Raw genomic sequence first — 21,868 nt, 5'->3', positions numbered from 1 at the left:
TTGGCTCACTACAGCCTCCATCTCCTGGGCTCAATTGATCCTCCTGCCTCAGCCTTATGAATAGCTGGGGCTACAGGCCTGTGCCACCATACCCAGCTAGTTTTTGTATGTTTTGTAGAGAAGGGGGTATTGCCATATTGCCCAGGCTGGTCTTGAACTCCTGGGCTCAAGTGATCTGCCTAATAAAAATTAGCTGGGCATGGTGGCGCTTGCCTGTAGTCCCAGCTACTCATGAGGCTGCGGCAGAAGGATCGCTAGAGCCCAGGAGACCAAGGTTGCAGTGAGCCAAGATCGTGCCACTGCACTCCAGCCTGGGCAACAGAGTGAAACCATGCCTCAAATCAATCAATCAATCAATCAATCAATCAGTCAATCAATCTGACTTAAAATATCCTACATGACTCCAGAACACTTTTGAAGGAAAGAAGATACTAATGGAGATGCTGAATCAGGTGTATTTATGGTAAATAACTTTTTTCTCTAATACCATAATTTGACATTCAACGTTTCCCTTGATTCTCTAACAGTTATATATTATTACTCCTATTTTATAGATTAATAAGGATTCATAGGGAGAGACTAAATAACTTCCTTAAAACTTTAGGCGTTTCTGACTTCATAACTCATATTTTATTTTAGACCCCTAATGCTCCTCTGTTAGTCTCCTGAATTCAGAAATAAACTGCGTAGCTGGGTGTGGTGGTTGATGCCTATAATCTCAACACTTTGGGAGGCTGTGGCTGGAAGATTGCATGAGGCCAGGAGTTTGAAACCAGCCTGGACAACAGAGTGAGACCCCATCTATACAAAAAATTAAAACTAAAAAATAATTTTTAAAAGGAAGAAATTGGGCCGGGCACGGTGGCTCATGTGTCTAATCCTAGCACTTTGGGAGGCCAAGGCGGGCAGATCACCTGAGGCCAGGAGACCAGCCTGACCTATATGGTGAAACCCTGTCCCTACTAAAAATACAAGAAAATTAACCAGGTATGGTGGCGCACAACTGTAATCCCAGCTACTCAGGAGGCTAAGAATCTCTTGAATCTGGGAGGTGGAGGTTGCAGTGAGCCGAGATGGCGCCACTGTACTCCAGCCTGGTCAATGAAGTGAGACTCCATCTCAAAAATAAAAATAAAGTAAAATAAATAAATAAGATTAAGAAAAAAAAGAAGAAATCGACTGTGCTCAATATGTGACCCTGGGCCAGTTGCAGTTTATCATGCCTGTAATCCCAATACTTTGGGAGGCCAAGTTGGGTGGATCACCTGCAGTCAGGAGTTCGAGACCAGCCTGGCCAACATGGTGAAACCCCATCCCCACTAAAAATACAAAAATCAGCTGGCTGTGGTGGCACACACCTGTAATCCCAGCTACCTGGGAAGCTGAGGCAGGAGAATCACTTGAATCCAAGAGGTGGAAGTTCCAGTGAGCCGAGATCTGCACTGCACTCCAGCCTGGGTGACAGAGCGAGACTCTTTCTCAAAAACAAACAAACTGTATGTGTGTGTGTGTGTATATATATATATACACACACACACGTATGTATATATATATACACATATATATACATATATATGTATATATACACACACACACACACACACGCGCGCACACACACATATATATGACCTTGACTTGTAGACCAGGGTGGCACACTCAGCTCCCTTAAACGAACTCAGCAGGAAAAGAAAATTAGAAGACGTCAGGTAACTATGGGGCCTTAGCTTCTCCTCATGAACTGGATGTTGTTTAACTCACCTAACCATAATACTGGGTGTACACAGCAACATTTTTTTTTTTTTTTGACAGTCTCACTCTCTCACCCAGGCTGGAGTGTAGTGGTGCAATCTTGGCTCACTGCAACCTCTGCCGCCTGAGTTCAAGTTATTCTCCTGCCTCAGCCTCCCAAGTAGCTGGGATTACAGGTGCCTGCCACCATGCCCGGCTAATCTTTGTATTTTTATTAGAGATGGGGGTTTCTCCATGTTGGCCAGGCTGATCTCGAACTCCTGACCTCAGGTGATCTGCCCACCTTGGCCTCCTAACGTGCTGGGATTACAGGCGTGAGCCACCGCACCCAGCTGCAGCACTTTTTTTTTTTTTTCTGAAACAGAGTCTCACTCTGTGGACCAGGCTAGAGTGCAGTGGTGATATCTCAGCTCACTGCAACCTCTGCCTCCCAGGCTCAACTGATCCTCCAACCTCAGCCTCATGAGTAGGTGGGACTACAGGTGTGCACCACCACACTTGGCTAATTTTTGAATTTTTTGTAGAGATAGGGTTTTGCCACATTGCCCAAGCTGGTCTCAAACTCCTGGGCTCAAGTCACCCACATGCCTTTGCCTCCCAAAGGGCTGGGATTACAGGCATGAGACACTGTGCCCAGCCAGAAAGCAGCAATTTATCATTAAATGAAAATGGTTATATGAGGCCGGGCGCGGTGGCTCAAGCCTGTAATCCCAGCACTTTGGGAGGCCGAGACGGGCGGATCACGAGGTCGGGAGATAGAGACCATTCTGGCTAACACGGTGAAACCCCGTCTTTACTAAAAAAATACAAAAAACTAGCTGGGCGAGGTGGTGGGCGCCTGTAGTCCCAGCTACTCGGGAGGCTGAGGCAGGAGAATGGCGTGAACCCGGGAGGCGGAGCTTGCAGTGAGCTGAGATTCGGCCACTGCACTCCAGCCTGGGCGACAGAGCGAGACTCCGTCTCAAAAAAAAAAAAAAAAAAAAGAAAAGAAAATGGTTATATGTGATGGTTAATCTTAAGTGTCAACTTGACTGGGCCACAAGGTGCCCAAATATTTGGTTCAACATTATTCTGGGTGTGTCTGTGAGGGTGTTTCTGGATGAGACTAACATTAGAATCAGTAATCTGAAACAGATTATCCTCCCCATTATGGGTGAGCCTCATCCAGTCTATGGAAGGTGTAAATAGAACAAAAGGCTGAATGAGAGAAAATTCATTCTTTCTGCCTGATGGTATGCAAACTGAGACATTGGTCTTCTCCTGCCTTTGGACTTGATTTGGAACTTATGCCATTAGCTTGCTGGTAGTCAGGCCTGCAGACTGCAGGTTTTGGAACTTCTCTGCAGATCTTGAGGATTCCCAGCCTCCAAAATCATGTGAGCCAATTTCTTATAATAAACATATATCTATATCTATATTGGTTTATATTATAGATGAAGAGATATATGAATGGAACACAGAATGGATACAGACTGTGAAAAAATTAATGTTCCAGGTGACTGTCCACCAAAAGCCTCTTTTCCTGGCATCCCCAGTGCTGCTCAATAAACCCTTGGACAGGCCGGGCGCAGTGGCTCAAGCCTGTAATCCCAGCACTTTGGGAGGCTGAGACGGGCAGATCACGAGGTCAGGAGATCGAGACCATCCTGGCTAACACGGTGAAACCCCGTCTCTGCTAAAAAATACAAAAAACTAGCCGGGCGCGGTGGCGGGCGCCTGTAGTCCCAACTACTCGGGAGGCTGAGGCAGGAGAATGGCGTGAACCCGGGAGGCGGAGCTTGCAGTGAGCTGAGATCTGGCCACTGCACTCCAGCCTGGGCGGCAGAGCCAGACTCTGTCTCAAAAAAATAAATAAATAAATAAACCCTTGGACAAAGTGGCCATTTTGGCAGGCATGGAGCCTATGCATGAGCTCAACAACATAGAGTTTCCCTTACCAAGGCTGATCTAATTAATGCTACTGCTGAGTGCCTAATATGTCAAGAGCAGAAACAAACATTGAGTCCCTGATACACACTATTCTCTGAGGGGACCACTTTCCCACTTGATGCTTAATGGCAGGTTAATTACACTGGCCTTCCTCCATCATGGAGGGGGCAGAGGGTTTTTTGTTTGTTTTGTTTTGTTTTGTTTGAGACAGGGTCTTGCTCTGTCACTCAGGCTGGAGTGCAGTGGCACAATCACAAAATTACAGCTCACTGCAACCTCTGTCTCTCGGGCTGAAGCAATCCTCCCACCTCAGCCTCCCGAGTAGCAGAGATTACAGGCATGAACCACCACGTCCTGCCAAAATATACATTCTGAATATGGATTTGCTTTCTTTGTCCACAATGCATTACCAGGACCACCATTTGTGGGCTCAAAACATGCCTTATCCATAGTCATGACATTCCCTATAGCATTGTATCTAATCAAGGAACTTATTTCACAGCAAAGGAAGTACAGTAATGGGCTCGATGTTCAGGGAATTAAGTGATCTTACCACATTTCTCATCACCTGGAAGCAGATGCCTATTTAAAACATGGACTGACTTACTAAAGACTCACAGCAACACTTGGGAGACAATACCCTGAAACAATGGGGATCTATCTTACAAGGTGCAGTATGTGCTTTGAATGAGAGGCCATTATATGGTGGTGTTTCCCCCATAGCCAGAATATATGGGTTCAGGAGTCAGCAAGTAGATGTGGGAATAGCTCTTCCACTGTTACGCTAATAACCCACTCATTGAACTTTTGTTTCCCAGCAGCTTTGGACTCTGCTGGTTTGGAGGACTTTGTCTCCAAAGGAAGATTTTGTCCACCAGTGAACACAGCAATGGTTTCATTGACTTGGAAGACAAGAATGCCACCTGGCCATTTGGGGCTTTATATGACACTGAACAAAAAAGCCAAACAAAAGGATTATAATAGTTCCCCCATCCACTTATTTATGGCTTCACTTCTCAAAGTTTCAGTTTCCCACAGCCAACTGTGGTCTGAAAATATTAAATGGAAAATCCCAGAAATCAGAAATAAACAATTCATGAATTTTAAATTGCATACTGTTCTGAGTAGCGTGATGAAATCTCATGCTGCCAAGGACGTAATTATCCTTTGTTCAGCATATCCATGCTGTATACATTACCTGCCCTTTAGTCATTTAGTATCTATCTCAGTTATCAAATCAATTGTCCAAGTGCTTTTGTTCAAGTAACCCTCATTTTACTCAGTAATGGCCCCAAAGTGCAGGAGTAGTGATGTTGGCATACTGTTATAATTGTTTTCTATTATTAGTAGTTATCGATGTTAATATCTTACTGCACCTAACTGGTAAATTAAACTTTATCACAGGCCAGACGCAGTGGCTCATGCCTGTAATCTCAGCACTTTGGGAGGCCGAGGTGGGTGGAACACCTGAGGTAAGGAGTTTGAGATCAGCCTGGACAACATGGTGAAACCCCGTCTTTACTAAAAATACAAAAATTAGCCAGGTGTGGTGGCACACACCTGTAATCCCAGCTACTTGGGAGGCTGAGGCAGGAGAATCACTTGAACAAGGGAGGCAGAGGTTGTGGTGAGCCAAGATTGTGCCACTGCATTCTAGCCTGGGCAACAGAGCTAGACTCCAACTCAAAAAAACAAAAACAAAAACAACAAAAAAACTTTATCATAGATATATATGCATAGGAAAAAACATAGTATATATAGGGTTCAGTACCATCCCTGGTTTCAGGCATCCAGGAAGTTCTTGGAAGGCATCGCCCACAGATAAAGGAGGGCTACTATATTCCGCTGGCTGGTGTAACTGATCCTGATTACATAGGGGAAATTGAATTGCTGCACAGTGGGGACAAGGAAAGTTATTTCCAGAACACAGGGGATTCTCTGGGAGTGCCACTTAGTACTTCCCAGCCCAATAGTAAGGGTTAATGGACAAATATAGCAACCAAAACAAAAAAGGCAAGACAATTGAGAACTCAGACCTTGAGGGAGAAATGGAAGTTTGGGTCCCTGTACGGTGAAGAACTCTGACCATCTGAGGTTCTGAGTGAGAGTGGGGAAATATAGAATGAGTAGAAGAAGTGGAATATGGCTTTTGATCCAATTATGGAAATGAGGACTGAACTGTAGGAAGTTGGCCTATTTTCTATTTGCTTATTATAATAGATATGTGTTTATGTTAGCCATTTATTCATCTCTCTTCTCTTCTTTTTATATTATTAGACGAGTTACTGGAAGTGAACTTTACAATATAGTCTACATCACAGAATATTTGGTGGGACTACGACTGAATTAACATAATCAGGGATGAATACAATAACTGTTGGCCTATTTGAAGAACCGTGAAAAGCTCTGTGTGTGTAGTCTGCCCATGCCTTTCCTCCTCCAACCTTACTTCTACACATGAATATTTGTCCAATAATTTCTCAGATGTTTTAAGGCAGGGTAGCAAACTCATATGTTCATAGTGGTCAGGCAGGTAAGGAAATGAGGGAAGTGAGGATTTAGATCTCATCTAAAGGGGAATATTCAGTTCAAAGTGATTGTTGTCTGGTGACAATCAATTGTAGCATTATTTGAATAAACAAACATATAGGACAAACAAAAGATGTTTTCTGTGGGGAAAAGAAAGAGAGATCAGCCTGTTACTGGGTCTGTATAGAAAGAAGTAGACATAAGAGACTCCATTTGGTTCTGTATTTGAGATGCTGTTAATCTGTGACCCTACCCCCAACCTTGTCCTTGCAAGAGACATGTGCTGTGGTGACTCAAGGTTTAATGGATTTTGGGCTGTGCAGGATGTGTCTTTGTTAAACAAGTGCCTGAAGGCAGCTTGCTGGTTAAAAATCCTGCCCGTCCCTGGGCAATGAAACATCTCGGTGTAAAACCCGATTGTATGCTCTGTTTACTGAGATAGGAGAAAACCGCCTTACGGCATAAGGTGGGACTGGCTGGCTGGTGCAATGCTGCTAAAAGGTTTAGGGAGATGTTTGCATATGCGTACCAAGGCACAGCATTTTCTTTTGAACTTATTCATGTCACAGAGATCTTTATCCATATGTCTTACTGCTAATTTTCTCCCTAAAATGATCCTATTGTCCTGCCACTCGCTTATCTTTAAGATGGTAAAGATAATTATCAATAAATACTAAGGGAACTCAGAGACCGGTGTCAGCGTGGGTCCTCTGTAAGCTGAGCGCCGGTTCCCTGGGCCCACTTTTTCTTTCTCTATACTTTGTCTCTGTGTCTCATTTCTTTTCTCAAGTCTCTCGTTCCACCTAACGAGAAACGCCCACAGGTGTGGAGGGGCAGGCCACCCCTTCAGTTTTCCAGTTGTTGCACTCTCTGATTTAAAGTTAATTTATCGGCCAGGTGCAGTGGTTCACGCCTGTAATTTCAGCATTTTGGGAGGCCGAGGTGGGCAGATCACTTAAACCCAGGAATTTGAGACCAGCCTTGCCAGCATGGTGAAACCCCATCTCTACTAAAAATACAAAAAGTAACCGAGTGTGGTGGTGCATGCCTGTAGTCCCAGCTATTCGGGAGGCTGAGGCAAGAGAATTACTTGAACCCCAGAGGCAGAGTTTGCAGTGAGCTGAGATCGTGCTACTGCACTCCAGCCTGGGTGACACAATGAGACTATCTCAAAAAAAAAAAAGAAAGAAAAAAAAGAAAAGAAAGTTAACATACATATCTCAAAGAAGTAGGAGAAAAATCAGGATAGTGTGTTTCAGGGAAGTCAAGAGATAAAGTGTTGGCCGGGTACAGTGGCTCACGCCTGTAATCCCAGCACTTTGGGAGGCCGAGGTGGGCGGATCATGAGGTCAGGAGTTCAAGACCAGCCTGGACAACATGGCGAAACCCCGTCTCCACTAAAAATACAAAAATCAGCCTAGTGTGGTGGTGGGCGCTTGTAATCCCAGCTACTCAGGAAGCTGAGGCAGGAGAGTTGCTTGAACCCTGGAGGCAGAGGTTGCAGTAAGCCGAGATCGCGCCACTGAACTCCAGCCTGGGTGACAGGGTGAGACTCCGTCTCAAAAAAAAAAAAATGAGAGAAAGTGTTAACAGAAAGAGGAAGTGGCTGGTAATGCTGAATACTGCTGAGAGGATGAGGAAGACAAAAGTGACCACTGAATCTGCAAAACAAGCATCATTAATGCCCTTTGAAACAAGCAGTTTTAATGGAGTGATGAGGATAGAGACAAGATTGAAGTGGGTTGAAGAGAGAATGGGAGGTATTAAAGATAGTATCCTAGACTTATTCAAGGAGTTTTGCTATACAGGGAAGCAGAGAAATGGGGCAGTATCTGGAGGTAGAAATTTCGGAGATATTAAGTGTGTAGAGGCCAGTCGCAGTGGCTCACGCCTGTAATCCCAGCACTTTGGAAGGCCGAGGTAGGTGGATCATGAGGTCAAGGGTCGAGACTATCCTGGCCAACGTGGTTAAACCCTGTCTCTACTAAAAATACAAAAAAATTAGCCGGGCGTGATGGCGTGCTCCTGTAATCCCAGTTACTCAGGAGGCTGAGGCAGGAGAATTGCTTGAACCTGGGAGATGGAGGTTGCAGTGAGCCAAGATCTCACCACTGTACTTCAGCCTGGTGACATCTCAAAAAAAAGGAAAAAGAAATGTGTAGAAAGACATTTCATATGTCTTATGTTTTATACATCATCACCAGTTGCCTTTTGCCTTTGTTTATAATGTATTTATAATGTATAATGTATTTATAATGCCTTTGTTTATAATGTATTTTGCCATTAAAGAGGTTGAACTAGGTTGAGTATGGTGGCTCATACCTGTAATCCCAGCATTTTGGGAGGCCGAGGTGGGAGGATCACTTGAGGTCAGGAGTTTGAGACCAGCCTGCCCAACGTGACAAAACCCCGTCTGCACTAAAAATACAAAAATTAGCCAGGCGTGATGGTGGACACCTGTAGTCCCAGCAACACTGGCGGCTGAGGCAGGAGAATCACTTGAACCCAGGAGGCGAAGGTTGCAGTGAGCCAAGATTGTGCCACTGCACTCCAGCCTGGTTGACATAGCGAGACTCCATCTCAAAACAAACAAACAAACAAACAAACAAAAAAACAAAAAGAGAGAGATTGAATTTTTTTTTTTAATGTAGTCAACTTTGTTCTCCTTAAACCACAAAACAGAGTGTTTGCTTGTACAAACATCACTAGTTAGTCTCCTGCAGGCCTCTGCTGGGGTGGGGCAGTTAGAGGCCAGAACTCCTGCAGGGTCTCTTTAAAATGCTAACCCCCAGGTTAAAAGACTCCGGCAAGGGTGGTGCTGGAGCTGGCAGGGCCCCCACCCCAAGTCTGGGGGAGCCGCCTGCTGTTCTAGGAGGGCACTGGGCACAGGCCACAGCGCCCAGGCCACAGCGCCCAGGAATTATGAGGCCGCGGCTACTATACAGCGCCACATCTTCAGGGCCCACAGCCTTGGGAGGTTGAACTTTTTATCACTTTCTTTTATGATTTCTGGATTTCCTGTGTTGCCTAAAGACCTTCCCCATTTGGAGATTAAACAAATATTTTTATTTCCTTCTAATATTTGTCTTTTTAAAAATTTTATTTTATTTTTGTATAGGATGTGAGGGAAAAAAAATGTTACTTTGTTTTCTTCCAGGCATATAAGTCAATCGTGCCAATGCCAATATATATATTAAATAATCCATTCATTTACCACTAAACTGAAATGCTTTTTTTTTTTTTTTTTTTTTTTTTTTTTTTTTTTTTTTTGAGACAGGATCTTGCTCTATCACCCCGGCTGAAGCACAGTGGTGCGATTTCGGCTTGCTGCAACCTCCACCTCCTCAAGCAAGCCTCCTGCCTCAGCGTCCCGAGTAGCTGAGACTACAGGCACGCACCACCACGGCTGGGTAATTTTTTTTTTGTTTTGAAACGGGGTTTCGCTGTGTCGCCCAGGCTGGAGTGCAGAGGCGCGATCTCGACTCACTGCAAGCTCCGCCTCCCGGGTTCACGCCATTCTCCTCCTAGCTCAGCCTCCAGAGTAGCTGGGACTACAGGCGACCGCCACCACGCCCGGCTAATTCTTTTTTTTTTTTTTTTTTTTTTTGAGACGGAGTCTCGCTCTGTCGCCCAGGCTGGAGTGCAGTGGCCGGATCTCAGCTCACTGCAAGCTCCGCCTCCCGGGTTCACGCCATTCTCCTGCCTCAGCCTCCCGAGTAGCTGGGACTATAGGCGCCCGCCACCTCGCCCGGCTAGTGTTTTGTATTTTTTAGTAGAGACGGGGTTTCACCGTGTTAGCCAGGATGGTCTCGATCTCCTGACCTCGTGATCCGCCCGTCTCGGCCTCCCAAAGTGCTGGGATTACAGGCGTGAGCCACCGCTGCCGGCCTGTATTTTTTAATAGAGAAGGAGTTTCACCATGTTAGCCAGGATAGTCTCAATCTCCTGACCTCGTGATCCGCCCGCCTCCGCCTCCCAAAGTGCTGGGATTACAGGGCTGAGCCACGGCGCCCGGCCACGACTGGCTAATTTTTGTATTTTTTGTAGAGATGGCAGTTTCACCATTTTGCCCAGACTGGTCTCGAACTCCTGGACTCAAGCAATTCACCTGCCTTGGCCTCCCAAAGTGCTGGGATTACAGGCATGAGCCAATGTGCCCAGCTGACAAAGGTTTTTAAAGGCAAAACGAGGAGGCTCACATAATTGTTTTGAAATATTAATAATTATCCTTTGCTACAATAATCAATAAAGACAATGCCAGTTGGAGAGTTGACAGACAGTTGTTGGGCAGATGTCCTTGTAGATGTAATTTTTGTGTAAGGTTGTGAACAGCCTTTGGGGCAAGGTTGCAGTTTTTCCATTTTTTTGTGTGTTGTTCGTTTAATTTCAACTTTTATTTTAGATTCAGGGAGTACATGAACAGTTTTGTTACATTGGTATACTGTGTGATGCTGAGGTTTGGGGTACAAATTACGCCATCACCATGTAGTGAACACAGTACCCAATAAGTAGTTTTTCAGCCCTTCCCTCCTCTTTCTTTCCCCTCAAATAGGCCCCAGTGTCTATTGTTCCCATTTCCATATGTACCTGATGCTTAGCTCTCACTTGTAAGTGAGAACATGCAAAGATAAAGAAAAAAATTTGGGCCAGGCGCGGTGGCTCAAGCCTGTAATCCCAGCACTTTGGGAGGCCGAGACGGGCGGATCACAAGGTCAGGAGATCGAGACCATCCTGGCTAACACGGTGAAACCCCGTCTCTACTAAAAAATACAAAAACCTAGCCGGGCGAGGTGGCGGGCGTCTGTAGTCCCAGCTACTCGGGAGGCTGAGGCAGGAGAATGGCGTGAACCCGGGAGGCGGAGCTTGCAGTGAGCTGAGATCCGGCCACTGCACTCCAGTCTGGGCGACAAAGTGAGACTCTGTCTCAATAAAAAAAAAAAAAAAGAAAAAAATTTGGCTGCAATATAGTAGGCAAAATTCATTTGCAAGGAGATCAGAAAGCCATTTGATTATAGCCTAATCCAAATAGATTTATCATTTAATTTAATAATTTAATGGGGGAAAGAGAATATTTCAAAAACGTTTAATGTTTATTTCTCATAGAATTAAAAAAAAAAATTATTTCCGGCCAGGCGTGGTGGCTCACGCCTGTAATCCCAGCACTTTGGGAGGCCAAGACAGATGGATCACCTGAGGCCAGGGGTTTGAGACTAGCCTGGCCAACATAGTGAAACCCCATTTCTACTAAAAATACAAAAGTTAGTTAGGCATGGTGGATGCCTGTAATCCCAGATACTTGGGAGGCTAAGGCAGGAGAATCGCTTGAACCCGGGACGCGGAGGTTGCAGTGAGCCGAGATCATATCATCGCACTTCAGCCTGGGCAATAAGACCAAAATTAAGTTTCAAAAAAAAAAAAAAAAATATTTCCATAGGTTTTTGGGGTACAGGTAGTGTTTGGTTACACGAGTAAGTTCTTTAGTGGTTATTTTTGAGATTTTGGTGCATCCATCACCTGAGCAGTATACACTGAACCTAATTTGTAGTTTTTGTATCCCTCACCACCCTCACCCACTCTTTCCCTTGAGTCCCCATTTTGCATTCTTTTGTCATAGCTTTTGTTATCAAGTATTTATACATAAGAACCTGTTTCTTCATAGCTCTCTCTGGCTCTGTTTGTCAGGGTTCTCTTTTGTTTTGTTTTGTTTTTTTGTTTGTTGGTTTTTTGTTTTTTGTTTTAGATGGAGTCTCGCTCTGTTGCCCAGGCTAGAGTGCAGTGGCATGACTTCAGCTCACTGCAGCCTCCACCTCCCAGGTTCAAGCGATTCTCCTGCTTCAGCGTCCTGAGTAGCTGGGATTACAGGCGAGCACCACTATGCCTGGCTAATGTTTTGTATTTTTAGTAGAATGGAGTTTCTGGTCTTGAACTCTTGACCTCAAGTGATCCACCCACCTTGGCTCCCAAAGTGCTGGGATTACAGGCATGAGCCACTGCGCTTGGCCCTGTTTTTCTTTTTTAACACGAGTGTCTCCATTTTGATTCTGACAACTTTCATATAGTGTTACTTAATAAATACTATAATGTTTTTCATACAGGTTGTGTACCTTTCTTGTTAATTTTTGTTTCTGTTCTTTTTACTGTCATCAGTGGGCTTCCCCCTTATTTTCATTTCTAGCTAGATTTCTAGTTATAGACTGAAATTTAATTTGTAATCACACCACCAGATTGACTTCTTAGTTCAATACTTGTCTAGTTGCATCTTATGGATTTCCTAGAAACACAATTATATTACCTGCAAATAAAGATAAGTTTCTCATCTATGTATACAGGTTGTTCCTCGTTCTTGGTTTATTATACTAGCTAAATTCCTCAAATATAATATTGAATATTATCAGTGATAATGTACGTACTGTCTTTTTTCTGTTTTAATGACAATGGCTGCGTTTCATATTTAATATGCTTTTTAAATGATTTTTGAAAAAGTCTCCATTATGTTTATTTCTATTCCTATTTTACTTAGAATGTTTTGTAGGAATAGCTACTAAAAAACAATTGCTTTTTTTTTTACATCTCCTCTTGATAGAATTACGTTTTTTCCCCATGTTAATATAACATTCTGTTAGTAGATTTCCTAACACTGAACTATTCTTTCATTCCCAGAATAAATTCTTCATGGTCGTAATTCATTGTTTTATTTTTATTTTATTTTATTTTATTTTATTTTTTGAGACGGAGTCTCGCTCTGCCGCCCAGGCTGGAGTGCAGTGGCCGGATCTCAGCTCACTGCAAGCTCCGCCTCCCGGGTTCACGCCATTCTCCTGCCTCAGCCTCCCGAGTAGCTGGGACTACAGGCGCCCGCCACCGCGCCCGGCTAGTTTTTTTGTATTTTTTTTAGTAGAGACGGGGTTTCACCGTGTTAGCCAGGATGGTCTTGATCTCCTGACCTCGTGATCCGCCCGTCTCGGCCTCCCAAAGTGCTGGGATTACAGGCTTGAGCCACCGCGCCCGGCCTTCATTGTTTTATTAACTCATTGTGGAATTCTCTTTTGCAAATATTTTATTTAGACTTTTTGTATGTATATTCATAAATTGGGTTATAATCTTGGATTTTTTTTCATGGTTAACACTGAAAAAGGCTGTAAATTATTCTTAAAGTGCTCACATGCTTGGGCAACATTATTGCTATTATTAACAATGCACTGAGGATTGTGAACGATTTATTTCAAAGTAATAATCAGATGGGATTCAAAGTTTCCCATATAACAATGTGATTTCCCTTTACCTGAATCATTATTCTAGACTTTAGTTAATGCTTTACTGCAGAGGAAAGAAAGGCGGGATGTGGCTTACTTTGTTGAGGATTGTGAAAAATGAGGAGTCCTGGAAAAATCCACATTAAGTGTGCAATGCTTGTGAAAATGCCTAATGCAAAGGTTGCAAAATGTTGTCCCAGGGTACCAGGATTCTTTTTTTTTTTTTTTTTTGAGACGGAGTCTCGCTCTGTCGCCCAGGCTGGAGTGCAGTGGCCGGATCTCAGCTCACTGCAAGCTCCGCCTCCCGGGTTCACGCCATTCTCCTGCCTCAGCCTCCCGAGTAGCTGGGACTACAGGCGCCCGCCACCTCGCCCGGCTAATTTTTTTTGTATTTTAGTAGAGACGGGGTTTCACCGTGTTAGCCAGGATGGTCTCGATCTCCTGAACTCGTGATCCGCCCGTCTCAGCCTCCCAAAGTGCTGGGATTACAGGCTTGAGCCACCGCGCCCGGCGGGTACCAGGATTCTTGATGGAATAATAAATATTAAAATAATTGGGTAAACTGAGCTAGCAAAATGCAGGTGGCTGATAAATTTTAGAAAAGTGTAATTAAATGAGAAGCTTTGGGCTATACTCTAGCTCATAAGTAGCATAATGTTTCATTTGACTCTCTCTTTTTTTTTTTTGTTTTTTAATGAGACATAGTCTCGCTGTGTTGTCCAGGCTGGAGTGCAGTGGCATGATATCGGCTCACTGCAACCTCCGCCTCCCTGATTCAAGCAATTCTTGTGCCCTAGATGCCCAAGTAGATGGGATTAGAAGGTGTGCACCACCATGCCCGGCTAATTTTTGTATTTTTAGTGGAGACGTTTAGAGAGGTGTTCAGCCATGTTGGTCAGGCTGGCCTCAACCTCCTGGCCTGAAGTCATCTGCCGGCCTCAGCCTCCCAAAGTGCTGGGATTACAGGCGTCAGCCACCGCATCCGACCTCATTTGACTCTCCTGACAGCCTGGGAAGTTTAAGCAAGGAACCCAGCTGCAACTATCTAATGAATAATGGACAGTTTAGCATCTTAACTAATAAGGAATCTTGGGCTTAAGATATTCCCAACTTTATTACTGGGTTGTGACTAAGTTTCCTCTCCCACTTCCCCCCAACAAAAGGCTATATATAATCTATTAGCTTTTATATTTAAATGAAGGAAGATTGATTTTTTTTTAAGACATTGAAGACACCCCTCAAACAAATGGAAGCACTCTGGGTTTTGGTAGAGCTGGTGTTAATCATATCTTTAACTTCTTAACAAGGGGAAGAAATTACTTGTGGGCATTTTGGGTTTTCTTGTGCCATCGGTAATTCCCAGGGGAAAATGATACATATATGTCTTTCCACAATCAATTCAGGATACCAGGATATTAATGGTATACCTAAATTGACATACCAACAAACTAGCTAATGAGGTATTAACAGTATACCTATTAATAGGTAAACAGAGGTAAAATCACGTACCAACAAAACAAAGCAGTGTCTGTTTAGAGAGGTGAATGGGATTTGTGCTAATTTGTAAAGTGTACTACCTTAGGCAAGCACTAGAAACAAATATTAAACACCTTAATATTTAGTTGTATATCAACTTACAGTTTACAAAGTTTTCCATACACAGGATCCCATTTGATTATTACAAAATCCCTAGGAATTAAGCAGGGCAGATATCATTATCTCAGTTGTTTACGAGTACATAAACAAGCTTACCAAAGTCATGTAACTGTCCTGGGGATCACACAGCTAGAGAGTGGCTGGGATGTTTTAAAATTCAGATCTTGGTGAAGACAGCTTCTGCGTTTTAACTCATATAAAAGCAGAGACTGACAGAGTTTACAACGTAGTATAATCTCACTGATATTGAAGGTATGAATGTGTCTTGTGAGGCTATTTCAGAGTTCTTTCTAGTATACCATATAACCCCACCCCCAAAAAACAAACTCAACAACTGAAGCCAAGTATGGAAGGTTGGGGATGAGATAAGGGGTAGGGATTATTCCCAGGAGAACTAGGAAATCGTAGACAAGGCAGCAGCTTCTGGAAATGTCAGTGTTTATTAAACATTTAAGGACATTTGGAGGTTTGAGAAGAAATATACAGAATGTAGAAAAATCCTAAGAATCCCCTGTGGCTGGAGTGCAGCCTCTTCCTCCCCCCCAACCATTTGTTTTTCCTACTTTTTGTTTGGTTGTTTAAAAACCGTTTCTTAAGGCTCATTTTCCCCCTCCTCCACTCCCTGACCTATGAGGATCCATTTTGTCTCTCTCTCTCTCTCTCTCTCTCTTTCCTCAAGACCTGGAGTCCCAGAACAGTGCTCCAAAGTGGTCAGGGGGCACCAATGCTATACCGAAGTGTGAGGATGAGGGGCCCCTCTGCTTGGGCTGGCTCTTCATTAAGGACTTAAGTGGGGGTGACAAATTGCAAAAGCCACATGACGTCATTGGTCCTCAGTCATGGGTGTAAGGGCAGAGGATGAGCACAGGTAAACAAACAAAGAATGGATTAAAAAATAAAAAAAAAATAACCTAAATAAACCCTGAAGGAGAGTCTGATCTGAGTGCTCTGGGTATTAGCTGGGGGGGACAGAGTATGGAGCTGGGCCACCTAGTAGAGGGAAGGGAGGGAAGGGAAACAGCCAGGGGGACAGGCTGGGGGATGCAGGAGATGGGAATGCCAGGTGGCCTGGACTTGAGGCAGAGGGTATCAAGGTGCCTTTCTTCTCGGTGCCCAGGCGGACAAGCACCAAACACACAGCCCCTGGGGCAGGTGAGGGGTAGGATTAGCTCCTGGGCTCCCAGAAAGCCAGGGGTGAAGGTGGGGGAGAATACAATTGCCTGGGGAATGAATTCTGGAATGAAACTTACATCTCAAAGGGAGGTGAGGGCGGGGCAGGGCGGGGGAGCAAGGAGGGAAAGCACCTAGACCGGGGTAAGAGGAGTCTAGGTCCCCCTGCTCTGGCAGGGCGTGGGGTAGGGGGTGGCGATCACTTGTCCGAGTCCAGGCCCATCATGTTCTTGAGGGCGTTTTTGAGGCTGGTTCTGCTGGGGGACTTGACAGCAGGCCGGAGCTCCGAGCTCTGCTCATCCTTTCGTAGCTCCATCTCGATGACCACCACCTTTGCGCCTTTGGCGGACTCCACCCCTAACCCCCGATCCCCCGCCCGGCCCGCTAACCGCTATTTCTTATCCTTGCGAGACTCCCCCAGCCCCTTGGCCTTCTTCTCACTGGCAGCTTTGGTGCTTCTGCTGTGGTCCAGCATGGCATACAGCACTGGCGTCTGGCGGAGGGGCGCACACATCAGTCACCGAGCGATTGGGGCTTGACTGTTCCCATCCCACCCCTCACTGTTGCCCGGCGGCTCCCAGGTTTCTCCTTCCCATCTTGTCGAGGCCCCAAGTCCCACTAACCTGCCGCCCGCGCTTCGACGAGTCCTTTGCTGGCTTGTGCAATTTCCCCTTCTCCATGGCACTGCAAGAAGACAGACCGCTGTACGTTTGGCCTCGCCGGAACCCCTTGCACCGCGGACACAGCTTCCTCTTCCCCTTAGCCCTCCCACTCACTGGAGTAGTCTCCGCCCAGATGGGGGATAGTGGGGAGAGTGGGAGGGGAGCTAGGCTCCGCCCCTTACCTGAGCCTCCTCTGCAGGGCCGCCTGCCTGCGTAGCCAGCAGTACCGAACCACGTAGAAAAGCACCAGCAGCAACAGCACCACCCCGAGGACACCTCCGATCACAGCTCCCAGAACCACCCCGTACCTAGTTGGCACTAGGGGGGTGAGAAAAGAAGTGGGAGAATGAGCAGGGCCCTGTATCTGTGGTTCCTAGTCCGCGTCTATGCCCTGCATTGAGGATGTAGGACTCCCAGCCAAAACTGCCTTCTGCCCACGCTCCCAGAGCCTGAATGAAGGTCCCTAGGGCGGGCTTTTTGCCTCTTCCCCCAGCCTGTCAGTCCTCCCTGATCCCCTCCCAAACTGCTTCCCATACCCTTGTCCCCATCCCCTCTCACACCTTTTTCAAAGACATACAGCGTGACCTGAGAGGTCTTGCCCACTATGTCTGGAGGGTTTTTGACGTCACAAGTGAACGTGCCATTGTCACTGTAGTCTAGGTTGTGTATGACAATGGAGCCATCCTTCCAGCGAGGGTCCCCTACCCACTGGATGCGCTCTTTGAAGGTCCCCACCTCGTCAATGTAGGGTTGTCCCTTGGCATAGTGGAAGATCTATGAGGAATGAGGGGGGAAGCATGTGAGAGGACCCTAATGAGAACACAACTATCAAAGCTTAGCTCCAGAATTTGTTACAGAAAGGGGAGGGGAAAAAAAAAAAAAAAAAAAAAAAAAAAGCTTCGCTTCAGCCTCAGGGTAAGGGATCTTGGGCTGGAAAGGGTACTGCTGGGGAAGGGAGGACAATGTAGTCAGGGTGACAAAGATTGCTATTTACCTTGCCAAATTTGGGGTTATGGCTCAAAAAGGATTTCCCCCTCCTTAGCCCAAGTTATCTTTTTTGTTGTTCTTCGAAGCACTTTGTTTTCCAACCCCAGGATTCCCCCAGGCACTCACCGAAATGGCATCTCTGCCCCCTTCAGGCTGGTAGCGCCAGGTGAAGGAGATGTCATCTGAGACCCACTCACTGGACCAGAAGGAGCAGTGCAGGGTCACCCGGGAGCCCACAGCACCATGGACCTCCCTGTCGGTGTAAACCACGATGGCCTGGGCCGGGGACAGCACTGCAAGCACAAAGTGGGGAATCAGAAGCACTTATGGGCCCAGTAAGGGATACAGAGGAAGTGAAATCAGTAGGAAATCAAGTGCCGAGTCACAGGTCAGAGGCCAATTTGGAAAAGAAACAACAAATTCTGAGCCTCAAGTATCTGGGGACTAACTGAACAGCTGATCATAAATGCTGTATCTGTCAAGCTCTCTTCAGCATGTCTGTAGAGGAGATGAAATCCGCAGTAACAGAATTCTCTTGAGGACTTCCAGAGATTGGGTTCCGTCTCTAAGTCTCATTTCTTCTTTGGGTCAGTATCTAACTCTTAAGCTATCCTTTAGATGCAGTGTTCAAAATTTTTAAAATTTATTATAAATTATACAGGTAATACATATTGTGTTCTTATAAACTATTCAAGCAATAGAAATAAAAACAAAAGTCTCCTTTGACACTCAGCCCAATAAATTCTTTTCCTGTATTCCCTTCCAAGATGTAACAAGTTATCCATTTAATATGAAACAAACTCAATATAAACTCAATAAACTCAAGATATACATGTACTTACAACAAATAGTTTTGTTTTGTGGATTTTTTTTTTACATACATATTGCATTGTATTCTAGTGTTTTTTTGCTTAAGAACTTATGTATCTAGAGGAGCTTTCCCTGTTGATTCATAGATATCAATCTTATTTTAACAGCTGCATTGGATTTTGCAATACAGCAAACTCAAATTTCTTGCAGAAAAAAATGAAGATAACTAGAAAATATAAGCCTTCTTCCTTGGTACAACTGTCCTCATTGCTGAATCCCTGGTTGCCATACAGCTTGCTCTTGACTGGGAAGTCAGGAAGGGAAGGACCTCATACCCCTCTCAGCTGGGTGCAGAGCAAGACCCCAAGCCTACAGCTCAGATGACTCTACATGTGAGCCCTCTGTGGTTCAACCGTCCTCACCTTTCTCTTGTCCATTCTGGCCCAGTGCCACCCCCAAGACTTACCCACACAAGGAAGGTCATTCCAGAGAGACTATGTGTGTGGGCTGGCCCCAGGGAGGGGCAACTGTAGACCTTTTTGTTCTACAGGAGTGGGAGGTGGCAACCAAACAAAGTCCCATTGTCTGACCAACGTTGGGGGGCCCATGCCACCCCTACTTCCACCCCAATTGTCCTGAATCTCTCACCTCAGCATGCAATACCATGTACTTACTTCCTGGAACTTCCACCTTAGAACCTTCTTGGGAATCCCCCTTGTGTAACACGGGAGATAATTCACTGGCTATAACTTCTATTCCTCCTGTTACAATATCAGCCATTGCCCTTCTCAGCTCTGCTCAATGGTTCTATGAGTGGAACAAGTGTTGAGACAGAACTCTCCCTCTTCCTTATACATCAATATTCCTTCCCCCTATTTCCCTCACTATGCCCTTCTCCAACTCTCTATCTTTAACATTTTCTCAGGGTACCCCCAAATAGCCCAGTACAACCCAGAAGAGTCTAGGGCTCAAGCAGCTGACAGCAGAGAACTGTGGGTATCCTGGCCAGCCCCCTTTCCCTTGATATCCTCCCCACCACCCCCACTTGCCTATGGCTCACTCATTGCACTAGGATTCAGGGCAGTTCAGAGAAGGGAAGGGGCCATTCCAATAATCCTGCTTTGACCTCTTGCTCACCCAACATCTGTCAGGGGCAAGGAAAGGGCTGGTCAGCTTATGAAGGAAGACAGCTTTAGAGGGACAAGATCCCAGAATCTCATAGAATCTCGCTCCATTCACCCACACAACAGGTGAGGAGCCACAAAGAGACAAAAAGTCTGAGGAGCTGAGACCACAAATCTGGGCTCCTTACTTAGATCACACTCTCTTTTTCCTTCTGGGAAACTAAGGTTAAGGCACCTCCTGCACTGCTAGGGGACGAGTGGGAATCAAACCCAGGTGATGTTTGAGCCTGTTCCTTTACACAATCTAACACTGCTTCCCACCATGGCTCTGGGGGCATGCTACTATTTCCAACCTGGGTCCAGCCATGCCCACCACTCAGGGAAGCTTGCTACACTCTCTTTTACCCTTTCTCTTCAAATAAAACCTCTACCGCCTCCCTCTAAATGCATTTTTTTTCTTGTTTTTCATATATATATATAAATTTTACAGATGAAGTCTGGCTATGTTGTCCAGGCTGGTCTCCAACTCCTGGGGCTCAAATAATTCTCCCACCTCGGCCTCCCAAAGTGCTGGGATTACAGGCGTGAGCCACCGTGCCCGGCCGGCCGCATATTTTTTCTTTCTGAATATAATGTCACCTTCCTGCTCCTGCTTGCTCTTTCTTTGGTTGCAGTGGGGAGTGCAGCAAAGGCAGTGGGGATTGCTGAGAGACACCTGAGTCCCAAGGCTCCCAGAGTAGGGTGGCTCCACTTACCCAAAGAAGAGAAGAGCAGCACAGCCAGGATAGGGCTGGGGCTGGATGAGGGAGCCCCAGGAGCCATAGCTGGGGCAGGGCCCCGGAGCATCTGTGGGGTTGAGAAAGTGGGGGACCAGAAACTGAACGGGGGGTTCCTGGAACCTGCTTAAAATCCCCTGGAGCCCCAGCATGAGGGGGCTGTCCTCAGCGAGTAACCAATTGCAGCCTGGCATGTGCAGTTGAGAGGTGGTGGGGAGGGGGGCAGAGTGCAGGGAGCAGAAGGGGCATTGTATAGTATGGGTGGAGGGGTGGGGGGACACATACCACCCCATACACAGAGGGCTTTGTGTCCACTGGCCTCCCCCTGCCCCAGGCTGGAATGTTGCGGGGGGCGGGGGGGTGGTGAAGGAGAGGGACAAAAACAGGGACACAGACACACTTCTCTGAGGGATAGATAGGGAACCTTAATTTAAAGGCCATAAAAAGGGATTCCTCCTCAGTCTCCTTGCCTGAGAGGTGCTGCCTCAGAGTCCTAGGAACTCGAGGCAGGTTTTCCCAAGAGAACTCTGAAAATAGGGTATCCCTTGTTATCTCCACTAATGTGGGCTGCATTATAGACTTCTTGAGATGACCAAGTCCTATGGGAGTTTTATTCCTCACACCTCCCTGTATCCTGTGCGATTCTTCCCAGATAGACGTTTTTCTCCACTGGACTATTTCCAGGCAAGAAGCCCCTGACCTTTCCCTCTTTGTCGAGAAGTCCTTCAGTGCTTCATGCAGCTGTTGAAGTCCATTTCAGTTTATTTCAAGGCTACAAAATTGTGTTGAGTGCCAGCAATATGTAAAGTATGATAATGCAGGTAATAGAGAGAGGAATAAAAATTAAGTCCTTCCCGCAAGGAATTGAAAATTTGGTTTGGGGAGGTGGAGGTGGGAAGATCAGAGGACAAACCCATCAACAGTCAACTATAATAAGCCATAATACTTCCATTAGTAATGAACAAAATGCTGGGAATACAAAAGAGGAGTGCACACAACTGCAACATCAGAAAGACTGAGTAAGTTATATGAGATATTAAAGACAAAATAAACTTTATTTAATAAATGAAGTTTATGTCAGGCACAGTGACTGACACCTGTAATCTCAGCACTTGCGTATTGGTACACTTATGCAGGAGGATCACCTGAGTTTAGGAGTTTGAGACCTGTCTGGGTGACATAGCAAGACCTCACCTTTACTAAAATTTTTTTAAAAATCAGCT

At 45.6% G+C, this 21,868-nt stretch overlaps 1 protein-coding gene across 1 annotated transcript; it reads right to left on the bottom strand.

Annotated features, from left to right (window-relative positions):
* Positions 1-15,537: 15,537 nt before the first annotated feature.
* On the bottom strand, positions 15,538-20,748 carry MPZ (myelin protein zero). The gene is made up of 6 exons (XM_005541182.4): positions 20,625-20,748; positions 18,062-18,228; positions 17,509-17,722; positions 17,131-17,266; positions 16,910-16,970; positions 15,538-16,779 (listed from the first exon to the last, which is right to left on the bottom strand). The coding sequence occupies exons 1-6, from the start codon at positions 20,713-20,715 to the stop codon at positions 16,678-16,680; spliced, it is 771 nt and encodes a 256-aa protein (XP_005541239.2). The 5' UTR covers positions 20,716-20,748; the 3' UTR covers positions 15,538-16,677.
* Positions 20,749-21,868: the final 1,120 nt, after the last annotated feature.

The sequence above is a fragment of the Macaca fascicularis genome, chromosome 1 (assembly GCF_037993035.2).
Source record: "Macaca fascicularis isolate 582-1 chromosome 1, T2T-MFA8v1.1".
In the NCBI taxonomy this organism is placed as follows: domain Eukaryota; kingdom Metazoa; phylum Chordata; class Mammalia; order Primates; family Cercopithecidae; genus Macaca; species Macaca fascicularis.
Note: the sequence above shows the minus strand (reverse complement) of the source record. Positions and strands in the feature narration are given on the sequence as shown.

Coding starts and splice junctions, on each gene's coding strand:
- MPZ (XM_005541182.4), bottom strand. CDS start 20,715: ATGCTCCGGGGCCCTGCCCCAGCTATGGCTCCTGGGGCTCCCTCATCC. Junction 18,229..20,624: donor GCTGCTCTTCTCTTCTTTGG/GTAAGTGGAGCC, acceptor TTGTGCTTGCAG/TGCTGTCCCCGGCCCAGGCC. Junction 17,267..17,508: donor GCTGTATGTCTTTGAAAAAG/GTGTGAGAGGGG, acceptor TCACCCCCCTAG/TGCCAACTAGGTACGGGGTG.